Here is a 26,654-nt window from a genome sequence, read left to right as displayed (position 1 = left end):
ACGCCGGGCGCACTGAGCCGCACGGACCCTAGCAACGGGGACGCCACTGACGGACCGCGTTCCCAGTTGCTGGGTCCAGGGTTTAATGAGTCTACACCTGTTTCCTGGCCGTGCAGCAAGGCAGCTGCACGGCATGTAGGTAATTAGCCCTGTCAGCACCGGATTGGAGGACTCCTGTTCATATGCACTCTCAGGACTTCTCACAGACGCCGGTAATAGCTTCCTGCATGCTGTCTCTGTTTGCTGAGAGTCTGTTTCCAGTCTTGCTGTATCCGGTCATTCCAGTATTCGGAAGTCCTGAACTCGGAAGTTGTCATCTTATTCCTGGAGTCCTGACTAATCACCGTATAACATCCAGTGGTGTTCGTGAGTCGCGGCTTTGCCGTGTGTTGCGGCTTGTCCGCTTTATTATTTATTATTTGTGTTTTGGAGCATTTCGCGGAGGGTTCCGCTTCCACAGGTCCACTCTGGTATCCAGCGGTGCTGGGTAGGAGTATTGGACAAGTGGATTTTGGTTGTCCTTTTCCCTGGCGGGTTTCCGCACATACTTCAAGTTTTGTTAGTTAGCTTGTTGCCCCTGGCCTGTTGTCAGTCAGAGGTCCTCTTGTTATCATCCTGCCTCGGATTTCCCTTTGTCTCTCACTAAGACCGGGGGGCACCGGAGTTGGGCAGACATAATCCGCCCTTCAAACGTGGCTGCCAGGGGCTCAAGAAACCATAGTCTCGCAGGGGATTTCCGATAGCACGGGTGAGACAATAGAGTTAGGGCGCCAGGGGCAACTAGTCTTTCCTGCTCCCGTTACCTGCATTCCATTCCAGCGCTCTGGTCCTTGTCATAAAATCTCCTTTGGTCAGGAGTGCTGGAATCATAACACAAGTGTTCCCAAAAGGTCAAGTTTTGCAGATTTCAGTCTGTGAAAGCAGGTGGGATAATTACTTATCCAGTAAAACAAATCAACTCCCACGTGCGTGAGCAAAAAATCAACAAAACATACCTTGGTGGTGGTACACGAGGACTGAAGTTGAGAACACCTGACGGGATAGTGCTTGGTAACTAAAGATGGCAGATGCCACATGTCTGAACTCTGTCTAGAGTTTCTTCTAATGTAGTTCACCCTATCTGTGGTTGATAAAAATGATTACATTAGTCAACTATCCTCCTGCCCTTCGGAGCTATCTACAAAAGGACTTGTCTTTTTTTAGACGGCTCCATGTCCTCTAGGATATGGGGTCATCTAAATTACACTGCTATCGCTAGTCCACAACTTCGGGCCCTCTGACCACAGCTTATGTTGGTTTTGCACAGTCCTTTGTCTGTATAAGCCACTTCTCTACTACACGGTACTCAAGTTATATCAGGTACGGACTTTGCAATAATATGTCAGGCCTTTCTCCTCATGGACCACACAGAATTGCTGCTGCCCCTTCCGGAAGTTCATTACTTAGCAATTTAATTGTAGGTCCATGACAGCTTCACAACTGCTGATTCTTTACAGTGGTCAACTGCTGGAGCTGCATTAAGAAGTGCCAGAGCAGCCCTGCCTGGTCATTCATTCCCTGATTTGTGGGGACTCAGGTCATCCTTGTCTACCTGTAATGGACTCCTTGAATGTCACTTGGTGCCTATTGCTCAATAAAGTCTCTGGGACATCATGTACATAAAAGACTCTTTAATCACTAATGATCCTGGTCTCTGGCCGTTCCCTGTGATTGTCATTTTGCACACTATCTTACCTCCCAACATGACCCTCTCCAGGAGGGACACAATGCTCTGCTTCTGGACTTTTCTCTTAATTTAAGATTGCTGGCACCTGTATTGAACAGGTTAATAGATAAGAAAGGTGTTTCAGCACAGGTGGTAGCAATCATAAATTAAGAGAAAAGTCCCGGAACAGAGCATCCTGTCCGTCCTGGAGAGGGTCGTGTTGGGAGGTATGCACTATTGTTTGGAAGCAGAGTCCAGTCATCTGTATCTATGTAGTGTCGCTACAGCTCCATACTGGGTAATTCTCTCTCTTTGCCACTAGAGGGAGCTCTTGCATTACTATATCTGAGAAATGCCAGCTATATGCTCATGCTGGTAAAAATAACTTTCACATCTTTCTCCTGAACTGTTACTATATGATCACCTCACCTTCTCAAAAGCTGTTTAAGGTTGCAAGACCACACTTATTTCTTTACAATATGTCTCAACATCACGGTAAACCACGCTCCTTTTTCTCTGCTAAGAAAAATAATACCAGTTCAGTTCTTGAAGATAATATTTTGGTCAATTACTCTGAAGGTGCAGACTCTCCTGACTTCTATTAGTTCATGAGTTCTATGACTTCAGAAATGCCTTTGACTTGTTGCGGGGCCAGGTTGAGAATGCAACTTTTGTCTGGTACCCCCACAAAACAATTGCTCCTAGAACGAGCTTGTAGGACTATCAGGCCTAAACCTCCTCCAGATGGACCTCATCATGACATTGTACTTCACCTTCATTACTTCCATGCCAAATTCCACATATTGATTATGTCTTGAAACTCCACAGTCCTAGCAATCCCCTACAGTGGTGCTCATCTCCTCATCTTACAAGACAAGGCTCCTAGCACCCTTCAATAGTGAAGAGACCTTCATGTAGTGACAACAACTTTATGTAGTCAAAAAGTCAAGTATTGATTGGTCTTCCCTTTCTCACTGTCATTCTCCCATCTGCCATTCTATACAAGCAAAACACCTTATCAAGGAACTGACATCTGCATAAAGCTGGGATCCTTCTCCAGCAAATCTCTGAGATTTTCTCCATCCCCTGGTTCAGGACCAGAAGGAAGAGCACTTTTTACTAACTTATTTTTTTACATTGGGTGCACTACTATAAATAAATGTGGTATTGAAGGAATGATCAAGCTCATAATAGGATCCTTTGTTACAATGGGCCAGTGTTTATTAACAACCTTTTCAAATAGTTTGTATTCCACATTGAAATCTGTGATAAAGGCCCAATGATAGATTGAATAATCTAACCATATGCTTTTGCTGTCTTGCAAGGTATGCCAGCGGAGACGACTGCTGCCATATGCTGTATGATTATGGGTGGCATATTCGAAAAGTTCCCAAAAGTGAGAGTATGCTTTGCCCATGGAGGTAGGCTGTTCATTTATTTCTAACAAGCTGTCTGGTGAAATGACGTGCTCTTACTTCCAGTATTGTATCTAGGAGTCTGAGAGCCCCTGGAAAAGTGAAGAGCTTGCTCAGCTGTGATGAGATGTCACAATGCCTTGGCATTGTACGCTGTACTTAAGGACCACAGCATCATGGAGACCTAAAGGCAAAGCTGGGGTAATCTGCAGAGATCCTTCCTCTGCATTAAGAGTTAACATTTATGGCTTGCTGTGCTGGGTGGCAGCCCCCACAGCTTGCACCACTGACCAGTGCCATCCTGGCCAACCAGTAGTTACAGCCCTGCTTACTTCCTGTAAAAAAAAAAAAAAAACCCTGTATCTCCCAGGTTGTTGTGGAATAACTAGTATCAGCAGGCCTTTCTAGTTGCAGTCTGGTGAGACATGCTGGTACTTGTAGTTCTACAACAAGTGTAAAATCCTAAAATATCTCCATCTGGTCAAAATTAGGGTACTATCGGGCTGTCCTAGAGGGGCTACATTTACAGTATGTGTTCCCCCAAAACAAGTGGCAAAACATATTTTAAAAACATATTAAATTAAAAATACATTTCAATCCTAACCAACTTTATTTAAAAAAAAGTTATACTTGTAAACAGCAGTAATATAATTAAATGGAAAATGGTATTTAAATAATATGAATTCTGGATGGAAAAAGTTAAAAATCACTGAACTAAACATTAAGGGAAAGGGACATTTTATAGCATGACCACTTGGGGTCTAAAAAATGTTTTATATTGTAAATCACTGTAGAATGTTTTTGTATTATATAAACAAGCGTTACTTAGAGTAAAAATATGAAATAATGCCCAGGTGAATTTGAGTGATTTAAAAAACGAGATTTATAGTAAGAACTTGCCGTTGTTAAATCTCTTTCTGCAAGGTACACTGGGCTCCACAGGGAATGACATTGGGGGTGTAGAGTAGGATCTTGATCAGAGGCACCAACAGGCTCAAAGCTTTAACTGTTCCCAGAATGCCTAGCGCCGCCTCCTCTATAACCCCGCCTCCGTGCACAGGAGCTCAGTTTTTATTAACCAGTCCAATGCAGTAGCAAGCAAAAGAGACGACAACTGTTAGTAGCCGCATACACCACTCTCTCATGACTGGAGAAAGTATCAGCTGCTAATACCATACCAACCCAAAGAAGCTGAGTGCGTCAGGGTGGGCGCCCTATGGAGCCCAGTGTACCTCGCAGAAAGAGATTTAACAATGGTATTTTCTTACTATAAATCTCCTTTTCTGCTGTGGGGTACACTGGGCTCCACAGGGAATGACATTGGGGATGTCCTAAAGCAGTTCCTTATGGGAGGGGACGCACTGTAGCGGGCATAAGAACCCGGCATCCAAAGAAAGCATCCTGGGAGGCGGAAGTATCAAAGGCATAGAACCTTATGAACGTGTTCACTGAGGACGACGTAGCCATCTTGCTCAATTGTTCAAGGATCGCACCACGGCGGGCCGCCCAAGAAGGTCCAACTGACCGAGTAGAATGGGCCTTGATGGTAGCAGGAGCTGGAAGGCCAGCCTGTACATAAGCATGTGCAATCACGATTCTAATCCATCTGGCCAGGGTCTGCTTGTGAGCATGCCAGCCACGTTTGTGAAAACCAAACAGAACAAAGAGAGAAACCGACTTCCTGATGGAGGCAGTTCTCTTCACACAGATACGGAGAGCCCGTACCACATCCAAAGACCGTTCTTTGGAAGACAAATCAGGAGAGGCAAAGGCCGGAACCACAATCTCCTGATTAAGGTGGAATGAATAAACCACCTTAGGTAAATACCCGGGACGTGTTCTAAGAACCGCGTGATCACGGTGAAAAATCAGATATGGTGACCTACAAGACAAGGCACCCAAATCCGACACCCGTCTAGCAGAGGCAATAGCCAGCAGAAACAATACCTTAAGAGAAAGCCACTTAAGGTCTGCAGATTCAAGAGGCTCAAACGGAGACCCTTGCAAAGCCTCCAGAACCACCGACAAGTCCCAAGGAGCCACCGGCGGGACATGAGGAGGTTGAATCTGCAACACACCCTGAGTGAACGTATGCACATCAGGTAAAGTCGCAATTTTTCTCTGAAATCAAACTGGCAAGACAGAAATATGAACCTTGATGGAGGCCAGACGAAGGCCCAAGTCCAGGCCTTGTTGTAGAAAGGCATAAAGTTTGGCCTTACTAACTTGTAAGCGTCATGATTGTTAGATGCGCACCAAGCAAAGTAAGAATTCCAGACCCTATGATAAATCAGAGCAGAAGCCGGTTTCCGGGCCTTCAACATGATTTGAATGACCTCCTTTGGCCCTAAGATGGAAGCTTCAAGAGCCACGCCGTCAAAGCCAATCGGGCTAAATCCTGATATACGCAGGGGGCCTGAACGAGGAGATCTGGGTGCTGCGGAAGTAGAAGTAAACGCTCTATCGAGAGACCCTGAAGGTCTGAGAACCAATGCCGTCTGGGCCACGCTGGAGCGATCAGAAGTAGGATTCCTCCTTCTTGCTTGAACTTCCTTATTACTCTGGGCAGGAGTGACACCGAAGGGAACACGTATGGCAGCCGAAAGTTCCATGGAATTGCCAGTTCATCCACGAACGCTGCTTGAGGATCCCTTGTCCTTGCTCCGAAGACCGGAACCTTGTGATTGTGTCGAGATGCCATCAGGTCCACATCTGGAAGGGCCCATTTGTCCACGAGGAGTTGAAACACTTCTGGATGGAGGCTCCATTCTCCGGCGTGTACGTCCTGATGACTGAGAAAGTCCGCATCCCAGTTTAGGACCCCTGGAATGAACACTGCCAATATGGCTGGCAGATGGCGTTCCACCCACTGAAGAATCTGTGATACTTCCCTCATTGCCATGCGGCTTCGAGTGCCGCCTTGATGAATGATGTACGCCAACGTGGTGGCGTTGTCCGACTGCACTGGAACAGGTCTGTTCTGTTTTAAATGCTGGGCCAAGTTCAATGAGTTGAACACCGCCCGCAATTCCAGAATGTTTATCGGGAGAAGAGACTCCTCCTTGGTCCACCGACCCCGAAGGGAGTGTTGCTCCAACACCGCGCCCCAACCCCTCAGACTGGCGTCCGTCGTCAGAAGGACCCAGTTGGAGATCCAGAAGGGATGACCCCTGCTCAATCGTTGATCCTGAAGCCACCAGCTCAGTGACAGACGGAACTCCGGAGACAATGAGATCATTTGAGACCTGTCCGGTGAGGCAGGCCGTCCCACTTGGCAAGAATCAGCCTCTGGAGAGGGCGGGAATGGAATTGTGCGTACTCCACCATGTTGAAAGCCGACACCATGAGACCTAGCACTTGCATTGCCGAATGTATCGACACTTGCGGACGAGATAGGAAGCATCAAATCCTGTCCTGAAGCTTCAGGACTTTCTCCTGAGACAAGTACAACCGCTGGTTGTGAGTGTCCAACAACGCCCCCAGGTGCCCCATGCTCTGAGCAGGGACCAGGGAGGATTTCTTCCAGTTGATGAGCCACCCGTGGGCTTGCAGAAACTGGATAGTCAGATCCAAATGGCGTATGAGAATCTCTGGGGAAATTGCCAGGATCAACAAGTCGTCCAAGTACAGTAAGATCCTGACCCCTTGACGGCGGAGTACAGCCGTCATTACCGCCATGACCTTGGTGAAGACACGCGGAGCCGTGGTCAAGCCAAAAGGTAACACCCGAAATTGGTAATAGAGGTTGCCAACCGCAAACCTCAGTTATTGCTGATGCAACACTGCAATGGGAATATGTAGGTAAGCATCCTGTATGTCCAGTGAGTGACCATATAGTCCCCAGGCTCCAAGGCCAGAACAATAGAGCGAAGAGTTTCCATATGAAACTTGGAGACCTTCACAAATTTGTTCAAGGAATTGAGGTTGAGAATGGGCCGGGAAGACCCATTCGGTTTCGGGGCTAGGAACAGCGGTGAATAGTACCGCTTGCCTCTCTGAGCCAGAGGCACCTGTACTACCACTCCTGTGTCCAGGAAGGACTGTACCACTGAATGAAGAGTTTTTGCCTTCACCTGATCCGAAGGGATATCTGTCAGACAAAATCATTGAGGGGGATGATTCTTGAAGTATACGGTCTTCAACCATTCCTGGGTAAACCCTAGAAGTCGGCCCCCCACTCTGGGATCCCCCAGAGGGAGGCTCGCCTCATCATGCAGCAGGCTTGTCAGTTTTGGAAGCAAGCTGACGGGCAGCCCAGGCCCGTTTGCGTTTGGGCTTATTGGGTTTGGAAGTGCGAACCTGTTTTGGGTACACCTGACCTTTTGCTTTCCCTGAAGGACGAAAGGAGCAAAAGAAAGTACTCTTAGCCTTCGGCACCAAAGGAGCAGTACTAGGAAGACATGCTGTTTTAGCAGACGCTAAGTCAGCCACTATCTTGTTGAAGTCTTCTCCGAAAAGAATGTGTCCTTTGAAGGGGAGTACCTCCAGGGTTTTCTTAGAGTCCATGTCCACAGACCAGGCCCGTAACCAGAGAATTCGGCGAGCCAAAATGGACGTAGTAGAAGCCTTGGCCGCCAGAATACCGGCATCAGAAGCTGCCTCTTTAATGTAATGAGATGCTGTACAATATAGCATGATCAGAAGCATTGGAAGGCAACACCGCCTCCAGTTCCTGAGCCCACGCTTCCACAGCTTCTGCAGCCCATGTCGCTGCAATAGTGGGCCTATGCACCGCACCGTTTAGGGTGTAGATTGCTTTCAAACAACCCTCCACATGCTTGTCCGTCGGCTCTCTCAAGGACGTGACAGTAGTTACAGGCAGAGCTGAGGATGCTACCAGCCGCGCCACTTGCGAATCCACTGGTGGGGGTGTTTCCCAATTTTTATTAAGCTCCGCAGCGAGGGGGTAGCAAGCCAGCATCTTCTTGTAAGGTGTGAACTTCTTTCCTGATGTATGTCAACTAAATGTTCAGAGTGAGGTAAAACTTGTTTAACCACCTTCTGACGCTTAAACCTGTCCGGTTTCTTAGGGGCAGCGTCAGGCTCTGTTTCATCATCAACCTGAAGAATGAGCCTGATAGCCTCTAACAAGTCAGGAACATCCACCTGCGAAACAACTTCCCCATCAGAAGCATCAGGATCAGAATCTGTGGGGTCCATATAAACACCATCCTCATCAGACGAGGTGTCTGGGACGTTGGTGGATTGTGAGGAAGTAATTGCCCGCTTAGAGGACCCCTTGGTCTTAGGCAGGCGAGGGTTAGACTTTTGAGCAGTCAGTGATTAGTTCAATTGCTGTAACAGTTTGGACAGTTGATCTGCCTATGGCAGGTTAACCGTGGGAACCATGAGCAGTTGTACAGGAGGTCCCATAGGGGGCGTTAGTCTAGTTACCAGCGTATTCAATAGCGTGAAGAAGGTAGCCCAAGGTGGGGCATTTTGCACCCCCATTGCTACAGTCCCACTGTGGGGTAAGGAACCCCCAGAACCTGAACCCTCAGCTGCTATGTTATCCTCAAAATGTGCCTGCAGTGTCAACACCACGCAATGTGGGATCAGCCCCAGCTCCGTTACCCTTTGTAGCTGACATAATCAAAAGCTCAATGCAAGGCAACACAGTACAATCAGCAGCACAATACCTGACAAGAACCCCCTGTGTAGTGTATCAGCACAAACAGGGAATTCAAGAGGTATATGGTGACTAAAAATCACAGAGAAAAATACACACTGAGTATATGCTGTGAACTGCCTATATTATGATAAACCTGACACACTTAGCCCCCTCAAGTTATAGAATATAGGGATAGCAATCTGAGTGAGATACACAAAATAGAGGTCACACAGCAGCTATATGCACACACACACACAGAGACAGAGTTTGTACAATGCAGAAATTATGACATGCAATAAAACTGCACTCGACTAGCAATGCAGAGTAGTACTATGTATAGCTATACACTTAATAGATATAACAATGCACAGTAAAGATTGGATGTACTTGGGTACTTGTACTAAATAACCCTGACTAAATGCACTTTTTCTTAACTAACACTGTCAGCAGGCATGTAGAATACTTAAGTGTCCTGTAAAATGTACAGCGCTGACAGGCAGGTGGCTTTACAGAGGAGGATTTGCCCAAACAGTCCCAGGATCAGCTCTGCTTGCTATAATGGCGCCCAAACACTGACAGGGAGTGAGGGAGAGAGCTATATGCAGCTACAGGGTGGGGACATTTATTCTAAATGGTGCCCTGGGGCTGGGGGAGGGGCTACAGGTCAAAGCCTTATCCCCCTGCTGGACTTCACCACCGGGTACTGGGGGCTTAATAAAACGGTTTTATGAGAGAAAACCGACCTGTGCCCATGCCCTGGTGGTCTAGTGGGGTCCCTGTACTACCACAGTGTCCACACCGGCCGCGCGGGATCGTGATTTACAGTGGGTCCCATCGAGGGGACCCCTTACCTCCTCCCTGAGTGCAGCCACGAGATCCAGGAGAACAGTGATCGTGTTTGTGACTAACTTGGAAGAAAACCGGAGCCTCCGCTGTAGGTACCTGGCAACCAGGGCGCGGGAGTGTACAGCGACGCTGGGGAGGTGATGGAGCTGCAGCAGGAGATGTCTGACTGACATCTAACACAGTCAGTGTCTCTGCTGCAGCCCTTGAAGTCTTCAATATTCTTTAAAAGCTTACTGCATGGCACCAACTACAAAACTGAGCTCCTGTGCAGGGAGGCGGGGTTATAGAGGAGGCGGCGCTAGGCATTCTGGGAACAGTCAAAGCTTTGAGCCTGTTGTTGCCTTGGATCAAGATCCTACTCTACACCCCCAATGTCAATGTCATTCCCTGTGGAGCCCAGTGTACCCCGCAGCAGAAAGGATGATATAGTTCTGCCTTTCATTTCTATGCGATGGCCAGTTAATTGTAGACTGGCTTTCAGCAAGGAAGCAGACAAAGGCTGGGGCTTCCTGCTGTGCTCAATGAAAGACAGGATTTTTAGCTTTGTTAGTGAGACATATCTTCTTGTTCACTTTGATGATGGCCAGCTGGAGGTGCCTGGTGAATGTCTGCATTCACACTGCATATACAATTCTGACTGATGACTGAAGAGAGTTGATAGACCAGACGTAGAGTGGTCAAAGTACCCTAACAGTAGTGACCCTAAGACGCCGTGCAGAGCTGTAAACGCTGCCTTTCTGAAGGCGGAGATAAGCGATAGGCGTGAATAATGCACACATGAACCCGGGGTCCTCACAATTACTTTGTATGTGTGTATGTGTGTTGTATGTACATAGGTGGTCATTCCGAGTTGTTCGCTCGCTAGCTGCTTTTAGCAGCATTGCACACGCTAGGCCGCCGCCCTCTGGGAGTGTATCTTAGCTTAGCAGAATAGCGAACGAAAGATTAGCAGAATTGCTACTAAATATTTTCTTGCAGTTTCTGAGTAGCTCCAGACCTACTCCTAGATTGCGATCAGCTCGGTCCGTTTAGTTCCTGGTTTGATGTCACAAACACGCCGTGCGTTCGGTCAGCCACTCCCCCGTTTCTCCAGACACTCCTGCGTTTTTCCCTGACACGCCTGCATTTTTTAGCACACTCCCGGAAAACGGTCAGTTACCACCCAGAAACGCCCCTTTCCTGTCAATCACTCACCGATCAGCAGTGCGACTGAAAAGCGCTGCACGAACAACAGCAAAACTGCTAAGTGTTTCGTTAAATAACTAAGCGCATGCGCGCTGCGTACCATGCGCATGTGCATTTAGCTGCAAATCGCAGCATAGTGAAAATCGGCAACGAGCGAACAACTCGGAATGACCACCATAGTGACAAACAAAAAGGTGATAATGGTCTTACAGCATCACTTTTCACTATTCACATAATCCTGATGGCCCATAAAGCGGTCATTAATTTTAAGAATAAAAAAAACTCAGGGCCCATGCTTGCACCACCATCTAAAGCACTGATTGATACCTTGGCTATGAGGGAGCAGTACTAAGCAATGTCAATTGATTTATTATTATTACCAGTTATTTATTATTACCAGTTATTTTATATAGCGCACACATGTATCGCAGCACTTTACAGAGAATATGTGGCCATTCACATCAGTCCCTGCCCCAGTGGAGCTTACAATCTATATTCCCTATCACATGTACATGCACACACATTCACGTTTGGGTTAATTTTGTTGGAAGCCAATTAACCTACCAGTATATTTTTGGAGTGTGGAAGGAAACCCACACAAGTACGAGGAGAATATACAAACTCCACACAGTTAGGGCCATGGTGGGAATCGAACCCATGACCTCAGTGCTGTGAGGTAGTAATGCTACCATCCGTACTGCCCTAAATTAATAAAGTGAAGAGAAATAAAGTACCAGTCAATCCCCTCCTAATTGCCATACAACAGGCTGTGTTTGAAAAATGGCAGTTAGGAGCTGATTGATTGGTAGTTTCTCTCTCTCCACTTTATCACTATCCAAGGCTTATAGTACATCTGCTTCTGTTTACAGTATTGTGCAGATTAATTCATTTTTTTTTTCATATTAACACTGAGCTTCTTTTCTTACCATACAATGTGTTATAATATATTTAGAGGGAATTTATAATCTACTAGCGAAATACCCGTGCTTCGCTATGGAATTTCAAGTATAATCACAAAGAGATGAAAAGCGCTGGTATTTAAGCAAATTTAATACTGCTTTTAAAATAGGCTCACTTGTGGTAGGATGTTGTTGAGAACTGGTAGCATCAAATTGCCCCTCCATGAAACTGCCTGAGGACACACCAAAACAATAAACGGATTTTATTGTACTGGAATCTGATTCTCTGTGTCTTATTTTTGGACAACGGAATATACCTAAAGTTAACTGGTTAGTTTATCCCAGAAGATCAGCAATTAGACTCACAGCAGGACATTCTCCGCCCGCCGCTGCCAATCTTTGCCAGGCCACACCTCCAGGTGGGCCTTCCCCAGATTGATACTGTCAAAAGGCTGGCGCTGAGGAGAATAATTCGCCTCCTTCTCTGCGCCATCCTGCCTCTGATTCTACCCTGCTCAGTGCTGTAAATGCTGGGATGACAGTCCAAGCTTCGCCCGGTGTATGTTAAAAATGTAAGGTTTGCAGGGATAGGCTGACTCTATTCCAAAGAGTGCTAGGTCTCCTTGCTTAGCTTCTCACTCTCCTTAGGGCTCCTCCTTTGAGGTAAAAAGGTAAATATTTTTGCACAACACTTAGGGTCACTGAGAGAGCTGTCGGCATTACACAACAGACAAGCAGTTGCTGACTATCAAGCTTTCCTTTAATGAATTGAAGAATCAAAATATCTCTCTCTCCTTTCCTCCTACTGCTCTCTGAGAGGTTCGGCAATGTTTAGTTCAAGTGACAGGTTAACCCCTGATAATTGAGACACCATCTCTCCTGACTGGAAATAGGTTGGTTAAGTACTTTTATCTGAAATATATATATATATATATATATATATATATATATATATATGGCAAATACCACTGACTCATCACAAAATCTCCTGAACCATAAGGCTGGACTTCCTTGCCAGTGGCAGTTGCAGAGCAGTCCAAAATTAAATAGGGAAGCCACACCCAGCGATGTTTGACAGTGTTTAGGGGTGTCTGTTGATATGGCTCCCCTATTTGAATAATGGACTGCTCTGCAACTACCACGGAAGGTCAGGAACAGAGCATTGTGTCCGACCCCCTCACCTCCACCCCGGTGTCGCCGGCACCATGCATTCTTTATAGCCCCGGCTGGGTGGGTTGTCTTAACTCTCCTTTGTGAGGGGAGGAATTCCCAATAACCATCTCACCCCTTTTAACCCCTTTGTAGGTGGAATTTTGAAAAATCCCTTCTCAGTGGGTGCCTACGTCACAAAAGCAAGCTAGTGTCAATATTTCAAGTTCCTAGTCCTTATGGTTCAGGGGATTTTTGTAATGAATCAGTGGTATTTGAATTTTATGTATGAATGATATAAAGCAATACCCAGTGGCCAGTGGCTAGCAGAGTATGCTGGAAGTTATGAAGCAACAGGTGGCAAGCCACAGATATACAATGACGTCACTTACACATAGCAGACAATACTTTGCAATACATAAAAGTTATATGTGCATAACAATTGGCAATAAGGTAGATGACTATGAACAAAACAGCTATCAGTCACTGTCTCTCTCTCTCTCTCTCTCTCTATATATATATATATATATATATATATATATATACTAGGTGCTTCATCGCGCCCTACGGGTGCTCTTCACACCGTCGCAAGGGGCTACGCCCCCTTAACCCTTGCATGCCTTTCTGGGGTTCAATATTTGTATTATATGGAGTATTACCAGCATTCCTTTGTTAGTGGTTAAATATTGCACAATGAAAGGGCGTGCAATGGTGAAGGAGGCGCAGCCCCTTGCGACGGCGTGAACAGCACCTGCAGGGCACGATGTACAGAATATAGTGGGTGCGGGGGGGACTGCGGATGGGGGAGGGTGTCTGTAGATGCTGCGGGTGGAGGGGGGGCGGAAGTGGGGGGCCCGGATGGGGAAGGGTCGGGAGGTGCTGCGGGTGGGGGAGGGGCAGAGGAGTGGGGGCTGCAGATGGGGGAGGGGTCCGGAGGCACTGCAGGTGGGGGAGGGGCAGGGGTGCCACGGGTGGGAGAGGGGCAGGTGTGGGGATGTTGCGGATGGGTGAAGGGTTCCGGAGGTGCTGTGGGATGGGAAGGGGCGGGGGTGCCGGGGGTGGGGTAGGGGTCCACAGGTGCCGTGGGTAGGGGAGGGGCAGGTACGGGTGGTGCGGCGGATGGGGAAGGAGGTCCGGAGGTGCTGCAGGTGGTGGAGGGGCAGGTGCGGGGGTGCCATGGGTGGGGGAGGGGTGGGTGAGGGGGGGACCGTGGATGGAGGAAGGTGTCTGCAGATGCTGCGGGTGGAGGGGAGCAGGTGTGGGGGGAGACATATATGGGGGGTGGATGGTGGAGGGGGTCTGGAGGTGCTGTGGGTGGTGAAGGGACGGAGGAGTGTGAGCCGTGGGTGGTGTAGGGGGTCTGGAGGCACAGCGTGTGGGGGAGGGGTGGAGTGCCGCATGTGGTGGAGGGGAAGGTGCGGAGGTGTGGTGCATTGGGGAGGGGTCTGGAGGTGCTGCGGGTACTGTACCTGCCAAAAAGGTAGTTGGAGGGTATGCAGTAACAGGGCCAGGACAGGGGTGACAGGGTCAGAACAGGGGTGACGGGGCCAGGACAGGGGTGACAGGGTCAGAACAGGGGTGACGGGGCCAGGACAGGGGCGACGGGGCCAGGACAGAAATGACAGGGACAGGATAGGGGTGACAGGGCCAGGGTAGGGGCGGCAGGACCAGGACAGGGGTGACAGGGCCAGTATAGGGTTGACAGGGCAAGCACAGGTGTGACAGGGCCAGGATAGGGGTAACAGGGCCAGAATAAGGGTGACAGGGCCAGGATAAGGGTGAAAGGGCCAGGATAAGGGTGAAAGGGCCAGGATAAGGGTGACAGGGCAAGGCCAGGGGTGACAGGGACATGACAGAACACAGGGCACGGGAGAGATTGGTATTAGGGACAAAACAGTGGTGACAGACAAATGTGTCTTACCGGAGTCACTGCTGCTGGCTGCTGCTGTTCCACTCCAACCTGTTGGGATCTGCTGCTGGTGGAGACTTGGCATGGCTGACTCTCTTAGGCTGGAGTCCTGCTTCCTCTGCCCGTCCGCATCCCTCCCCCCCTCCTCAGTCACACACCGCAGACCTCGTGCAGCTGCCGGGCACTGTGGTAAGGGGAGACTGGGAGTGACTGGTTAGCCCCCAGGAGACGCTGCGGCTGGAGGGAGGAGGGGGTCATAGCATGCACGCAGCGCGGACCTCGCGGCTGCTGGGCACTGTGGTAAGGGGAGACTGGGAGTGACTGGTTAGCTCCAAGGAGACGCTGCGGCTGGAGGGAGGAGGGGGTCGGAGCCTGCAAGCAGCTCGGGCTTCTACAAAGCTACCCGCCGGCTAAAGTGTGTGAAGGAGCTGGGCGCACCTCACTGCGGGTGGCAGCGCTGCAGCTAGCGGTGGGGTTGCCGGGGCTGGAGATAACAGAGGCAGTACGGAACCTGCACAGCGGCAGGTGCCCCACAAAACTGCAGCTAAGAAGCGTGGAGTGTGCCAGAAAGTGACGCTCCTCCATGCCAGAGAGCCCCTGCTGAGTATGCTGATGTGGGGGGTCAAGCACACAGTGAGCCGGTGCCCGGCTGTCTGTACGGCATACCCCCTCACACACCCCCATACCTCCCAACTGTCCTGATTTTCGCGGGACAGTCCCATTTTTGGGGGTCTGTCCCGCTGTCCCACCCGTGGGTCGCAGTGTCCCACGGTGGGGGGGGGGGAGCAGTTGGAAAGCTCCTGTACTCGCTGTTCTGCTTAGCAGAGCAGCAGTGAATAGTGGAGACAGAGGGAGAGGGGGCATCAGGGGGTACGGATTAAGGGGGAGTTCCAGCAGCAGAGCCGGATTAAGGGGGGGGGGGGGCAGGGGGTACGTACCGTTGGCCCCACAGTTTTAGGGGGCCCCTGGCTGGAGTAGCTCTGTCCCATCTCAGAAGCTCCCCCGTCCTGCCAGCAACAGAGGCAGCATTGTGCTACAGTCAGCACACGCTGCTGCGTATTGGCAGGTCTGTGGTGTTGCAGGGAGGTAGCAGTCTCCCTGCTTTCTTCTGCCTGTGCGGGTGTGAAGGGGGGAGCGACAACCTCCTCTGGATTTAGCCATAGCTAAAATCCTGGAATTTGCATGAGGGGCGTGGCCTCGCAGAACACGATTAGGCCACGCCCCCAACCCCACAGCAGGCATATCAATGAGATAGGGCTCCCCTGTCTCAAGTGCCCTGGGCCCCCCGGACACATAATCAGCCCCTGGGGGCTGGGGGCATGCCAGCAGCTCACAGAGCGCTGGGCATGCCCCCTCACTGACGAAAACGGGGGCCCTCCCGTGAAGACACGCCCCCTTTTGACCACGCCCCCTTTTCGCCACGTGTGTGTCCCTCCTTCTTCCTGAAGAAAGCTGGGAGGTATGCACCCCTGCCTGTGCCATGCCCATACTATCTGCTTCTGCTCCTAGTCTCCTATAGATTTGGCCAGATCTGTGACTCATTTGACTAACTCCGCCCAGTGTTGTGACTCCACCCAGCGTTAGCAAATGAGTCACAAAGTCACAGATCTGGGCTATTATATAGGAGATATATAAATATATCTAGATAGACAGACAGATAGTCGGGTAGAGAGATCATTGTCCAGTTGATTGATCCAATTTAGATGGCCTCACATTTCCCCCTAGATTACACTGGTATAAAGGGGAGGTCATAGTAGGCTTTCTCCTGCCTACCTATCCAGGAAAGACAAACCTGTTCCATATAACTTATGTAGACTCCTGATGCTTAGCATTTACAGTGTTGGAAAGCCAGCTAGCAACTCTCATCATTGTTCTCCATTCCTAGAGATATTTTTACTGTAGACTGATGGAGTGCAAAGTATGTTGAATGCTTATTCCATAAAATAAGATACAGTCATCTAACCACTGGTTTATTGAGAAAAGCGGCAACTTTACAGAAACATAAACCACAACATAAACCCACTTTCTGTCTAGCCCTCACTGGACAGCTGACTGAAGGTGGACATATCAATCAGAACCATTTTTGCAAATGATAGCCATTATTTATACTTGAATTCAATAATGTTACAGATATTCTGCTGTGTATGATTATAAAAACAAACAGAACAATAATCTACAGTAAACATGTGCCTTGAAATTGAACAGGGTGAAAAATCAGAAAGTGACAGTACAAAACCCTCACTGTGACATTTGGGCAGTGGTAGTGATCATGGGCAGTGGTAGTGATCAGACAGAGCACTGCAGATGTCTACAGGGGGAACTTGCAGGAAGTCTTAAAAAACGTTGCAGAGTGTGAGTCTGTTCAGATACACAGGTATTTCATTTTAGACCAGAATCTCAGGTCTTTGAGGCCGATCCCCAGTTGCGCGCAGTATTTATGCCGAACACAGAAGCCCAATGTTTTAAGTCTGCGCATGCGTTCCAGTCGCACAGCACATTCTTCCCGATAGCGCTCGGCGATGCAGAAAATATTTGAATGCAGCTTTTGTGGAATACAGTGGGCGTTCCTAGGAGGTAAAAGGGGGTGTCTAAGCAGATGTGGGCGTGTCCATTTTTTTGTTTCAAGTTTCCATGTACAGTGAAGCTCCGGCAGGCTGAAGTCACTGGTATGCGTGCTGGCAGGATCAAGTCACTGGTATGCGTATGCTACTGAGCATGCACACCACTGAGTAAAGTGCCACAGTACTGCAAAGGCTTAGCTCCACCTTACCACTGCCATTATCTGTGACCACATCTGTTACCCTGCATTACCGGTTAAGAACATCATGTGGACTACCCTCCATTTCACATTCCACTGGTACTTAATATAATCAAAAGGGTTCCACCAATAGGTTATCACAATAAGGGGGTGGGGCAGATGGGAACAAGGAGAAACTTACATAAAGATTCTCCTGGCACCCTGCCTGTGGCGTAACTATAAATTAGGTGCCCCCCCCCTAAAAGATACAGGCATCCCCCCATCCCATGGTATCTGCTCATTGTCAGGGGATTCCCTGGCCCTGCCTCAGGTCTTCGGTCCTGACGCGCCTGTCCTGCTTGTCAGGGGTTCTTCTCATTGGCAGGAGATTCCTCCCCCCCCCCCCCACTTCGGCTGCCACCATGGGTCTACGGTCCTGTCCAGCCTGCCCCATTAAAAATGTCCCTCACAAAATGGCCACCACCTCCTCAAGCGTCCTTAATAACTGTCTCGTCTGAGGCGATGGCCATTTTGGGACGGACATTTTCAATGGGGGCAGGCGCGACAGGACCGCAAAGAAGTTTCTTTAGGTCCTGGCAGTTATGTAACAATAGTCTCTGCAGATCCCCAGTGCCCACAAGTCAACCAGCACCTCCAAGCCACCATGGGTTCTGCGGGAGCTATTGGTACACCACTGTGCCCTGCATACTAAGTGCAGGTGCCATGGGGTAGTAATGGTGCCACCCCTTAGGCCCTGCACCCACCACTAGTTACAGCCCACAAAGTGTTTTTGTTTTATTCAGGGCAGTGGACAGAGGTGTTGGGGTAGTACGGTTATGCGTGCCATCATCTCTATTGAGGGTATTCCGGCCCCCTCTACATCATTTATGGGGGCATCACCTTCGTAGGTGCTGGGCTTCCCCCAAGCTCTCCTTAATGTGAATAGATGCCTCCCGCTGCTTATGCATATTTTCACATTGTTGCTGCGTCTTTGGACTGTGAATTGTGTCCATCTCTGAGTCACCCCCTGTATATGAAATACGTATGTAGTTTTTGTAAATGAGATAAAGTATTAGAGCAGGTGCAATTTTATGGGTGTACCCCCATTTCCATGTTCTATGCACCAGTTGTTGTTTTTTTCATTACTGTGCATGCGTCGAAGTTGCACCGTGCATCCCACTTATGTTTGTTCAGATTCGCAGCAATGATTCAAGACAACCACAGAAGTGTATTAAAAATGAATTGGGTGTTCCTGGTCGGTGACTGAGTGGTGACAGGATGGTGATATTCAGACGCACAAAAATGGTCCATCTTATGTTATGGGAATGTCACAGGCGTGTTGCTGATGTGGGAGCTTCCACAGACCCTTAATCGTTCACACTGGAGGTGTAAAATCTGCACCTACAATAGGGCTGGTGCAGATTTTAATGGTGCGAAGAAGGATGAGGTATTTGAATCCTTGCCCATGCAGGCACACGGATGTACACGAGTGGAGACATATCTCCCAATCAGAGGCGTCACTCGCCTAAACTGCACCGGTGTGGCAGATAGGGGTGGGGCTTCACAGAGTGGGGACAGGGCTTTATGGAAGGGGCAGGGCGTCCCGACCACCATTTTCATCACTCCGGTGTCCCAGAGATGCAACCTGCCCCCGGAGACCGGCTGCCTGCTGTGCTGGCTTCTACAGGGTTGCAGGAGCCGGGTTGCTGCACGTAGTGTTACAGTGCAGCACCCAGCTGCTGTCACTAAGCAGGAGTCGGCACTTTGGTGTCACCCCCCGCGCCACCCTTGTGACGACACTGCTCCCAATAAGACCTATTCCAGGTGGGACAAAATGCTCTGTTCCTGGACTTCACTCCTAATGTATGATTGCCATCACCTGTGTTGAACTTGTTAATTGATGAGAAAGGTGATTCACCAGAGGTGATGCAATTAGAAAGGTGTTTCACCACAGGTGATGGCAATCACATCTTAAGAAAGAAGTCCAAGAGCAGAGCATTTTGTCCTTCCTGTAATGGGTCATGCTGGGAGGTACGAATGAAAGGCTTGTAGCAATATCTGCATAAAGTCGCAGAAATACGACCATCAAAACACAGACATGTATACCACTGCGTCCGACTCAGAATCAGCACCAATGGCGGGCAATCTAGGTTTGACGAAAAAAGATCAAATGCATTTTTCTCTGTACATCAACATAGTATGTGCTGTGCTTTGGGTGTTTGACATCAGCAGTTTGTGTATTTTGCAGCAAGTGTTCCCAATTAACATCTCCTAGTTTGAACCATTAGAGATAGAGAGACTGACTGTTAATAGCCTACCTTAAATAAGAACCTCACAGGCACAGCTGCAGGCTAATTACATCCGCCTAGTCAGGTCCACAGTAGGAAACGCCCTTTTCTTTCAATGGTATTACCAGGTGTTCTACAGAATAAATGGGTGTTTCCTTCACATATCCAACTCCTTTGTGCCCTAGGGGCAGAACACATTACATCCCCAGCTTTAGATGCCTCCAGCATTTTAGCTTTTAAATTAGCCAGAAGTATGGTCGGGATCCGGATTGAAAGTCGACAGTAACTAGGTCGACAATGTCTAGGTCGACCACTATTGGTCGACAGTAACTAGGTCGACATGGTGTCTAGTTCGACAGGGTCTTTAAGTCGACATGTTCAAGGTCGACAGGTCAAAAGGTCGACATGAGTTTTTCACAATTTTTTTCTTTTTTTGAACCTTTTCATACTTAACGATCCACGTGGACTACGATTGGAACGGTAATCTGTGCCGAGCGAAGCGGTAGCGGAGCGAAAGCACCATGCCCGAAGCACGGCGAGCGAAGCGAGCCATGCGAGGGGACGCGGTGCACTAATTGGGGTTCCCGGTCACTCTACGAAGAAAACGACACCAAAATAACATTAAAAACTCATGTCGACCTTTTGACCTGTCGACCTAGAACATGTCGACCTAAAGACCCTGTCGACCTAGACACCCTGTCGAACTAGTTACTGTCGACCAATAGTGGGCGACCTAGACATTGTCGACCTAGATACTGTCGACTTTCAATACCACACCCATATGGTCTCAGTCAACTTTGAGACTTTAAAAATAAATTTCTGTGCATTGTACTGTTCTGTTCCAGTGAACACATACACAGTAATATAATGTGGATCAGGGTGATAATGAACATGATGAGATACATAATCAAAATGTTATGATGTATTTTTTTCCATATACTATAGTGTGGGTAAATGATTTGTTTGTATCTTGCAGGAGGAGCCTTCCCTTTCACAGTCGGCCGCATTAATCATGGTTTCAATGTGCGTCCTGATCTATGTGCTGTTGACAATACAGAGGCACCACAAAAATACCTGGGCTCATTCTACACAGATTCCCTGGTTCATGACCCCCGAGCCTTAAAGCTTCTTGTAGACGTAATAGGCCAGGTGAGCTGCTGAACCCATGAAATATACAGTGTGCAGTGGCACTTCTGATAAAGTTCTGTCATATTTCACACAAAATTCCAGGCACAACGCAACCTCCCTTTCCCCTCAAAGTAAAACCCCTAGACCGTATTCACAACTTTGACAGATTTCTTCATGGCCACTCCCAGATTCTTTGGGTCAGATGCTATTTTTAACATTTTTTTGCATTACTTGCTATTTTTTTTTCCTATATGTAAGATAAATGTAAATTACAGTTGATTAAAAAAAAGTATTAGCTACACTGGACCCCAGAACAAGTGTGATGATCAAGTGACCATCATTGGTTTGTGTGTGTGGCCATCTGCCAACCTGTGTGTATATATAGCTAGCTACCAGTGTGACCTATATCGGTGGACCGCCCAGATAATTGTACAGTGTATGGTATGCGCGCGACCCATCCAAAAATATCATCACCAGAATGCCAGATTGTCCAGCATGTCTGTTCGATGAAATATTTTAAAGTTGCAAGTTGGCCATATCAGGCAGTGTATGTTCCTTCACATGGGAGGAATGGGAAAATGCCTCCTTCATAGGGGAGGAACCCAGATATTGGGGGTAATTCTGAGTTGATCGCAGCAGGAATTTTGTTAGCGGTTGGGCAAAACCATGTGCACTGCGGGGGGGGGGGGGGCAGATATAACATGTGCAGAGAGAGTTAGATTTGGGTGTGGTGTGTTCAATCTGCAATCTAAATTGCTGTGTAAAAATAAAGCAGCCAGTATAGACCATAGACAGAAACAAAATAACCCACCCAAATCTAACTCTCTCTGCACATGTTATATCTGACCCCCCCCCCCCCCCCCCCCCCTGCAGTGCACATGGTTTTGCCCAACTGCTAACAAAATTCCTGCTGCGATCAACTCAGAATTACCCCCTTTGTGTGGTAATAACACCGTGAGATATCAGGCTGTCAGGTAAAATGTCTGCCTTTTATGTAACCATGTATGCCTTATATATCTTAATTCTGAATGTATGTGTTGGATATTAATTAAGAACAGCCAGAAAAATATGGTAATTGTTTACTTACGACTTTAGAAATAAGTAAACCCAGGGTTGGAGATTTCTAAAGGGGGGTACACCCCTAGAGATGTGTGCTGAGCGATTTATCACAGACCGCTCAACACACATCTCTCCCCCCGCTCAGCACACAGCGCGATGGAGCCCGTTTACGCTGCCATTGACCCAGTATTCAACCCGGGTATAACACTGCTTTATTCCCGGGTTGAATTGCCGGGTCAGGAGACCCGCGATTTCAGCTATGCCCCATTCACACCGCACGCCCACCCGTGTCGACCCAGCAATATGCCGGGTCGATACCGGGTTATTTGTGCGGTGTGAAAGGGGTATTATAAACAGTCTAGTCAGATTGCTTAGATTCTAAGCACGGATCTCTCCGTGTGTACACCCCTTTAGTGTACTGTAGTCCAATACACAGATTACCGTAGCTTTTTTTTTTTTTTGTACAAGATAAAATAATCTTTCCAGAGGTCCTGTGCAGTAGATCTAGAGACAGTGTATTCCAATCACAGCTCCCTAATCCTGATGATTTCAGTGCGTTTAAAATAATACTGTATTACTGTAATACATTTTGCACTTTCAGATGGGGATCCGTTCAAATTGCCGGATGTTGGGATCCCGGCGATCAGGATACCGACGCCGGAATCCCAGCAAAACAGAACTATTCCCACTCGTCGCTGTCCACAACAGCAATTTATCTCGTGGCGAGTTCAGCAAGCCACCTAGCCTGCAGCGTGGTGAGTGCAGTGAGCCCACAAGGGGACTCTTTCCTGTCGCCCCACTGCCAGCATTCTGGCGGGCGGGATGACGCTGTCGGGATATGGACAGCCGGAATCCCGCCTGCCAATTAATCGGATGTATTCCTTCAGATGAGTTTATTTATTATATTTATTTGCCATTCTGCAGCGTTTACTGATTGTCTTTCTACCCTTACACAATGCTTTACACCCATATATTGAGTTCATAAGGTAGATTTCATTCTGCTGCCCTGAGATAGGACACAAAGCTATGTAATAAATAAGGGTAATGGAAATTTAATTCACATCGCACAACGTATAACGAGTTGATTTCCAAAGTTTTTCATTTATTTTATGTTTGAATATTGAATTTTGTATTTAAATTTATATTATCTGAAACACAGGTGGGCCTACGTAATAATTTGCAGTTATTTGACTGATTGGAAATCAATTTCCATTGCAATTGATTCATAAATTATCTCTGGACAGCTGTGTGATACTGGTCAGGAGCAATAAGGGTTTAGCTCTAATGGTGGGTACACACTGATCAATTGATCTGCAGCTATATCTGTGGACGGATCGGGCAGTGTGCTGTTCATACACACTGCCCGATCCATCCGGAACTGTACACACGCTCGCCCAGTTCAGCTGTCAATCACCGCTGGCTGCCGCAGCTTGTGTACAGGCGGTCGGCGATGCGCCAATATATCGGTAGCTATATTGCTCGTCGGCTGTGCTGCAGGGCCGACGCAATATGTCTGTGAACGACGGAGTTCAAAGACATATCGCCCGCACACACTGGCCGACGGACCCACGATATATCGGCCGTTCAATAGAACGACCGATATTTCGGCCAGTGTGTACGGACCTTAAGCCATCTGCCTATTTGTGACTCTGTTAACAAGAAAAGAACAATAGATAAATATTTAAAAATCTATAACATATACTAATATTTAAATGTGAAATAACGAGATTTATGGTAAGAACTTACCGTTGTTAAATCTCTTTCTGCGAGGTACACTGGGCTCCACAAGGATTAACATCGTTGTGTAGAGTAGGATCTTGATCCGAGGCACTAACAGGATCAAAGCTTTAGACTGTTCCCAAGATGCTCAGCGCTGCCTCCTCTATAACCCCGCCTCCATGCAAGTGAGTTCAGTTTCGTTAACCAGCCCAGTGCAGTAGCAGGTACCTGAGACGACAACCGCTCGTATCCAATTACACCACACACTCACCGCAGGAGAGGGTGTCAACAGCTATGCCAATACCAACCCAAAAAAGCTAAGTGCGTCAGGGTGGGTGCCTTGTGGAGCCCAGTGTACCTCGCAGAAAGAGATTTAACAACGGTAAGTTCTTACCACAAATCTCGTTTTCTGCTTTTCGGGTACACTGGGCTCCACAAGGATTAACATCGGGGATGTCCTAAAGCAGTTCCTTATGATAGCGGACGCACTGTAGCAGGAACAAGAACCCAGCGTCCAAAGGAAACATCCTGGGAAGCGGCGGTATCAAAGGCATAGAACCTAATGAACGTGTTCCTAGAGGACCACGTAGCCGCCTTGCACAATTGTTCACGGGCCGCACCACGGTGGGCCGCCCAAGAAGGTCCAACCGACCGAGTAGAATGGGCTTTGATTGTAGCAGGAACCGGACGACCAGCCTCTACATAAGCATGTGCAATCACCATTCTAATCCATCCTGCCAATGTCTGCTTAGAAGCAGGCCAGCCATGTTTGTGAAAACCAAACAACACAAAAAGAGAATTGGATTTCATAATGGAGGAAGTTCTCTTCACATAGATACGGAGAGCCCATACCACATCCAAAGACCGCTCTTTAGAAGACAACTCAGGAGAATTAAAGGCCGGAACCACAATCTCCTGGTTAAGGTGGAAGGAAGACACCACCTTGGGTAAATAACCTGGGCGTGTCCGAAGAACCGCCCGGTCAGGGTGAAAAATCAAATAGGGGGACTTATAGGACAAGGCACCCGAGTCCGTGACCGTTCTAGCTGAAGCAATAGCCAGCAAAAACAACACCTTAAGGGAAAGCCACTTAAGGTCAGCAGAGGTAAGAGGCTCAAACGGAGACTCTTGTAAGGCCTCCAAAACCACCGACAGATCCCAAGGGGCCACAGGTGGCACATAAGGAGGCTGAATCCGCAACACACCTTGAGTGAAGGTATGGACATCAGGTAGGCTAGCAATCTTTCTCTGAAACCAAACCGGCAAGGCCGAGATGTGAACCTTGAGAGAGGCCAGATGCAGGCCTAAGTCCAGGCCTTGTTGTAGAAAGGCCAATAGTTTGGCCGTACTAAACTTGAAAACGTCATGATTGTGAGACACACACCAAGTAAAGTAAGCATTCCAGACCCTATGCCATATCCGAGCAGAAGCCGGCTTACGGGCCTTCAACATAGTTTAAACAACCGCCTCAGAAAAACCCTTGGCCCTTAGGACGGAAGCCTCAAGATCCATGCCATCAAAGCCAGACGGGCCAAATCCTGGTAAACACAAGGGCCCTGAACGAGGCGGTCTGGACGTTGTGGAAGTAGAAGGGAACGATCCAACGAGAGGCCCTGTAGATCGGAGAACCAGTGCCGCCTGGGCCACGCTGGAGCGACTAGAAGTAGGTTTCCTCCTTCTTGCTTGAACTTCCGTATTACTCTGGCCAGGAGTGACACCGGAGGGAACACAATACGGCAGCCGAAAGTTCCACGGGATTGACAGAGCATCCACGAACGCTGCTTGAGGATCCCTTGTCCTTGCTCCAAAGACTGGAACCTTGTGATTGTGTCGAGACCCCATCAGGTCCACATCTGGGAGGCCCCACTTGTCCACGAGAAGTTGAAACACCTCCGGATGTAGGTTCCATTCTCCGGCATGCACGTCCTGATGACTGAGATAGTCCGCCTCCCAGTTCAGAACGCACGGAATGAACACTGCTGATATGGCCGGCAGATGGCGTTCTGCATACTGAAGAATCCTTGATACTTCCCTCATTGCCATGCAGCTTTGAGTGCCGCCCTGATGATTGATGTACGCCACCGTGGTGGCGTTGTCCGATTGTACTTGAACATGTCTGTTCTGTATCAGATGCTGGGCCATTGTCAACGCATTGAACACTGCCCGCAGTTCCATAATGTTTATCGGGAGTAGTGACTCCTCAGTGGTCCACCGACCCTGAAGTGAGTGTAGTTCCAACACCGCGCCCCAACCTCTCAGACTGGCATCCGTCGTTAGCAGGACACAGTTAGATATCCAGAAAGGACGACGCCTGCTCAATCGCTGGTCCTGCAGCCACCAGCTCAGTGACAGGCGGACCTCCGGAGATAGGGAGATCATGTGAGATCTGATCTGGTGAGGCAGGCCGTCCCACTTGGACAGAATCAACTTCTGCAGAGGGCGAGAATGGAATTGAGCATACTCCACCATGTCAAAAGCCGACACCATGAGACCTAGCACTTGCATCGCCGAATGAATCGACACATGCGGACGGTATAGGAAGCATCGGATCTTGTCCTGAAGTTTCAGGACTTTCTCCTGAGACAAGAACAACCGCTGGTTGTGGGTGTCCAATAACGCACCAAGGTGTACCATGCTCCGAGCCGGAACCAGGGATGATTTCTTCCAGTTGATCAGCCATCCGTGGGCTTTCATGCACTGGATTGTCAAATCGAGATGACACAGGAGAAGTTCTGGGGAACTCGCCAGGATCAACAAATCTAGGTATGGTAGTATCCTGACCCCTTGACGGCGTAGCGTAGCCGTCATGACCGCCATAACTTTGGTGAAAACTCGCGGAGCCATTGTCAAACCAAAGGGTAACGCCCGATATTGGTAATGAAGGTTGCCCACTGCAAACCGCAGGTACTGCTGATGAGATACCGCAATAGGAATATGTAGGTAGGCATCCTGTATGTCCAGGGAGACCATATAGTCCCCAGGCTCCATGGTCAGAACAATAGAG

The 26,654-nt window shown here is 48.5% G+C and overlaps 1 protein-coding gene across 1 annotated transcript in view; it reads left to right on the top strand.

Annotated features, from left to right (window-relative positions):
• The window catches only part of ACMSD (aminocarboxymuconate semialdehyde decarboxylase), a 177,536-nt gene that overhangs the window by 85,007 nt on the left and 65,875 nt on the right, over window positions 1-26,654 (top strand). The window contains exons 7-8 of the mRNA XM_063933789.1: window positions 3,031-3,126; window positions 20,721-20,893. Of these exons, the coding sequence (XP_063789859.1) occupies window positions 3,031-3,126; window positions 20,721-20,893 (269 nt within the window). The remainder of the gene's footprint in view (window positions 1-3,030; window positions 3,127-20,720; window positions 20,894-26,654) is intronic.

The sequence above is a fragment of the Pseudophryne corroboree genome, chromosome 7, assembly GCF_028390025.1.
Source record: "Pseudophryne corroboree isolate aPseCor3 chromosome 7, aPseCor3.hap2, whole genome shotgun sequence".
NCBI classification, from domain to species: Eukaryota; Metazoa; Chordata; class Amphibia; order Anura; family Myobatrachidae; genus Pseudophryne; species Pseudophryne corroboree.
The sequence above is the reverse complement of the archived record's forward strand: the minus strand, read 5'-3'. Positions and strand labels throughout refer to the sequence as shown.